General features: G+C 46.0%; 1 protein-coding gene across 1 annotated transcript in view; it reads left to right on the top strand.

The window, feature by feature from the left end:
- The first annotated feature begins 1,261 nt into the window (after window positions 1-1,261).
- Window positions 1,262-4,605, top strand: part of exoc3l2a (exocyst complex component 3-like 2a) — a 13,391-nt gene continuing 10,047 nt past the window's right edge. The window contains exons 1-3 of the mRNA XM_035526829.1: window positions 1,262-1,752; window positions 2,919-3,196; window positions 3,740-4,553. Coding sequence (XP_035382722.1) covers window positions 1,262-1,752; window positions 2,919-3,196; window positions 3,740-4,553 — 1,583 coding nt within the window. The remainder of the gene's footprint in view (window positions 1,753-2,918; window positions 3,197-3,739; window positions 4,554-4,605) is intronic.

The raw sequence follows: 4,605 nt of genomic DNA, 5'->3' as shown, positions 1-4,605 counted from the left end.
ACAATTTGAGCCCAATGAATCCTGGCACTGTCATCTTGGAATATACCCGTGCCATCAGGGAAGAAAAAATCCATTGATGGAATAACCTGGTCGTTCAGTATATTCAGGTGGTCAGCTGACCTCATTTGGGCACATAACGTTGCTGAACCAAGACCTGACCAACTGCAGCAACCCCAGATCATAGCACTGCCCCCATAGGCTTGTACGGTAGGCACTAGGCATGATGGGTGCATCTCTTCAGCCACCTCTCTTCTTACCCTGATGCACCCATCACTCTGGAAGAGGATAAATTTGTACTCATCAGACCACATGACTTTCTTCCATTGTTCCAGAGTGCATTCTTTATGCTCCCTAGCACATTGAAGATGTTTATGCCAGTTAGCCTCACTGACAAGTGGTTTTCTTAAGGCTACACAGCTGTTTAGTCCCAATCCCTTGCGTTCCCTTCGCATTGTGCGCGTGGAAATGCTCTTACATTCACTATTAAACATATCACTGAGTTCTACTGTTGTTTTTCTACGATTTGATTTCACCACACATTTAACGTGATCGTCGATCACGATCATTCCAAATTTTTTTTCCAACCACATTCCTTCCTCGAAGATGATGTTTCCCCACTGTCCTTCCACTTTTTAATAATGCGTTGGACAGTTCTTAACCCGATTTGAGTAGTTTCAGCAATCTCCTTAGATATTTTCTCTGCTTGATGCATGCTAATAATTTGACCTTTCTGAAACAGATGAACATCTTTTCCATGACCACAGGATGTGTCTTTCGACATGGTTGTTTAACAAATGAGAAGCTACTCACTGCATCAGTTAGGGTTAAATAACTTGTTGCCATCTGAAACATAATCACCCATGCAGTAATTATCCAATGGGAAGCTCTTACCTATTTGCTTAGTTAAATCCAGGTGGATTTTTTTTTTGGCCAGGCAGTGTATATATTCAAACACTTTCTGTAAAAAGAATTCTCAATGTGGAGTGCTGATCTTTTAATGACAAAATCAAAAACCGAATATAATTATATTCATGGATTATTATAATACATTTTGTATTATTCATAAATACAGGGAACAGTTTATGTAGTTAAGCTTTCCATATCATACTGAGATGCTATGACTCTATAACAACCAGTTGGAATCCTTGTCTGTGTCTCAATCCCTGTCTGTTAACAGAACTGGCCTATTCTACTTTATTCTGCTGCATTCTGACTGACCTGTTGGCCATTTTGTTTCAGTGCTATCCACTTCAGAGCCAAGATGCCGATCCTTAAGAAACTACCCAGAAGGTCCAGGAGTAACCATGACAACGGTGATCTTAATCTACAGGGTAACCACAGCAACAATGAGCTCATCCTGCCCCCATGCAGCCTTAACCCATTCGAAGACCCAGAACCAGAACTGGGCCCTACAGAGGAGGGGCGGGGCCAGTACCCAGCAGTGAGGTCATCACGAGATGACGAAGTGTTGGAGAATGAGGTGAATGCGGAGCTGCATGGCGTGTCAAAGATCATAGATCACAGGTCAAAGGGCAACTCACCGCTGAGAGGGACCCTGGGGCGCCTGTGTAGCTCCTCTCCCGTGAAGACCCTGGGCAAGCTCAGCAAGGGCTTGCGCTTTCCTGGCCGCCACATGTGGGGAAGCATGTCATCCACGTGGAGCGCCAGCTCGCCAGCCGCTTCAGCGAAGGAGAAGAAGAAGAAAAATAAAAATAAACGAGGAACATCTGAGGAAATCATGACCCTGCTGAGGTAAGAGTGCGTTTGTGTGAGAGGGACATACAGGACTGGGACTGGGACTGTGTTATGGTTCGGCCTGCTTCAAAACATTAAAAATGAAAAACCTTCCTTCTATATATAATCCCTAAAACTGGTGAAGTGACTGCATCTTGTACCAGTGTCCAGTATACTCTATATGTCATGCTTCACCTAATTATCTTAATACTTTTCTTATGCTGTTTTTAAAAACGATATCATATTAAAAGTGACATCACTTTAAATTAAACCCTTTGTTATGATGTTTCCTTCCTTTGTCAAAATCTGATGAGAATGTTGTAAAAAGAAAAAGCACAAATTCAAGCCAGGAGAAAACACCTGACTAACCCTGACCCTAACCCCAGACTAACCCTGACCCTAACATATGACTCACGTGCCTCATATAGTTGTTTATGTATAGAACTTTTAGCAGTTTGTGTGTGTGTGTGTTGTTTTCAGCAAAAAGTGTGCTGTGTATAGTAGCCCACAGTGGAAAGACTGCAGCTATTAATACCAGCCCAGAGTTTATCCCAGAGGGCAGTATTAAGAGTGAATAACCGGACTCACAGCTCATCACAAACACACAAACACACATCCGTCTGGTTATTTATAATACACAGAAAATCATTTCACAGGATCCACACAATGAAATGTCCGCTCACCCATGCCGGTGTTTAATGAATTCTTATGGAGTCATTCAGGACACACAAGAGGACACATCTCTGGAAGCACTCCTGGAAAGAGTGAAAGCCAGCCACAAACAGGCACATTTATCTGCTCTTACAGCCACAAACAGGCACATTTATCTGCTCTTACAGCCACAAACAGGCACATTTATCTGCTCTTACAGCCACAAACAGGCACATTTATCTGCTGTTACAGCCACAAACAGGCACATTTATCTGCTCTTACAGCCACAAACAGGCACATTTATCTGCTGTTACAGCCACAAACAATCAAATTTATCTGCTCTTACAGCCACAAAACAGTGAGATTTTTCTGGAGTTACAAACATATCTGAATGCTAAATAAGAGACTGTTGATTAAATAAGTTACACTGCAGTTCTGCTTGCCTTGAAATACCCCTAATACACTAATCAGGCTCTCCAAGCATAAGTAATTCCCCCCCACCCCCACCTCTGTCTTTCTCTATTTCTCTTCAGACTGGCAGGTCGTAAAGTAAAGAGTGACCGTAGGGAGAGTCTACCTGTGGGAGATCTGCATGGTGAGGAGGATGAGGATGACAGCGCTCACCGTCGGCCTTCGTTTCTGCGGAGCCTGAGCAAGCTGACAGGAGACTCACTCTCAAACTCCCTAGAGGCTGAGAAGGAGAATCCAGAGGAGAGCCAAGTGCCAACGCAGGGAACCGCTCTCAGGTGTGTGTGCCAAACGCAGGGAATCATTCTCAGGGTCTGTGCCAAATGCAGGGAACCACTCTCAGGTGTGTGTGCCAAACGCGAGGAACCACTCTCAGGTGTGTGCCAAACGTGAGGAACCGCTCTCAGGTTGTGTGTGGGGACAATCAGTGAGTCAGATGTCAGTGAGCCAGAGAGAGAGAGAGAAGAGAGAGAGAGAGAGAGAGAGAGAGGAGAAGATGAGAGAGAGAGAGAGAGAGAGAGAGAGATGAGAGAGAGAGAGATGAAGAGGAGAGAGAGAGAGAGAGAGGAGGAACAAATCAGCAACAAATCAACAAATCAAGAACAAACCAGGAACTCAGTAATTAGGACAAAAACATCCAATTGAGATAAATGTGTTGTTATAAATGTATTGTTATAATTGTGTTATAAATCACAAAAAAAGCCTTAATAAAAAAAAAACACACTTCAGCTGGACATGAGTGAACAGAGTGGGCATGAGAGAGAAGGTTAATACAGCCATGACAGTCACACCCACCCACAATGCAGAGAAAAGGACCTCCACCCACACAGACTATTTAAAAACTACAAAATTGCAACCTAATTCTGACACCTGGTCTTTCTTTCAGTACTTGAAATTCTACAGTTGGTGAATCAGAGAGACCTCCTCCTTGCTGATGCCCACATCCAAGAGCTGGAGAGAGAGTGTGCACTGGACCCTGTTCTCTTCGCACAGACCTCACCCATTGCAACCACACCCACTGAAACCACACCCAATGTCATAACAGCTCCTCCACCCAGTTCTCCGCTGTGGTTCCCCCTAGTGGGAGGCCTGTTTGATGACGAGACCCCGAGTGCGTTGGACGCGAGTCTTCGGAAGGCCAAAGATGTCGAGCTGTTGTATGAAGCGCTGCAGAGAGAAATGTGGGATGTGGTGCGGGAGTCACTACGGCAACCCTGTGCCGGCCCCCAGCTCGGACTTGTAGTCCTTGTCATCCAGCAGGAAGAACATGCTGACCACATCTGGGCCTTGCGCCAGGAGGCACAGCCTGGCCTCCAGCAGGGGGAACAGCAGCTCTACAGGGGCAACCACCCTGACCTGCACGAGGGGGTTCGCTCCAACAAGCGGCCCAGGAAGCTGAGGCAAAAGTGGGCAGAGGCAGTGGGTGAGGCTGCTGATTGGTCCTTGCCACAGCCGGGGGGTGTGGCTGCAGGACAGCTGGCCGTGTTTTTGGAGCGGTTGAGGGTGCGGGTTGTGGAGGATATGGATGCTGTCCGGAGGAATGTGGCGGCGGTGTACCCGACGGAGTTCGCTGTGTTTCAGGTGTACATGCAGAGTTACCACTCAGCTGTGGCCAGACGTCTTAGAGACATTACTACTGGCCCTGTACACATCACTGACATCTACTCACTGCTGGACTGGGTCTACAACATCTACAACAGGTACATACCCATACTGTGCACACACATATACACACACACACACACACACACA

This window comes from Electrophorus electricus, chromosome 6, assembly GCF_013358815.1.
Source record: "Electrophorus electricus isolate fEleEle1 chromosome 6, fEleEle1.pri, whole genome shotgun sequence".
Lineage (NCBI taxonomy): Eukaryota > Metazoa > Chordata > Actinopteri > Gymnotiformes > Gymnotidae > Electrophorus > Electrophorus electricus.
Note: the sequence above shows the minus strand (reverse complement) of the source record. Positions and strands in the feature narration are given on the sequence as shown.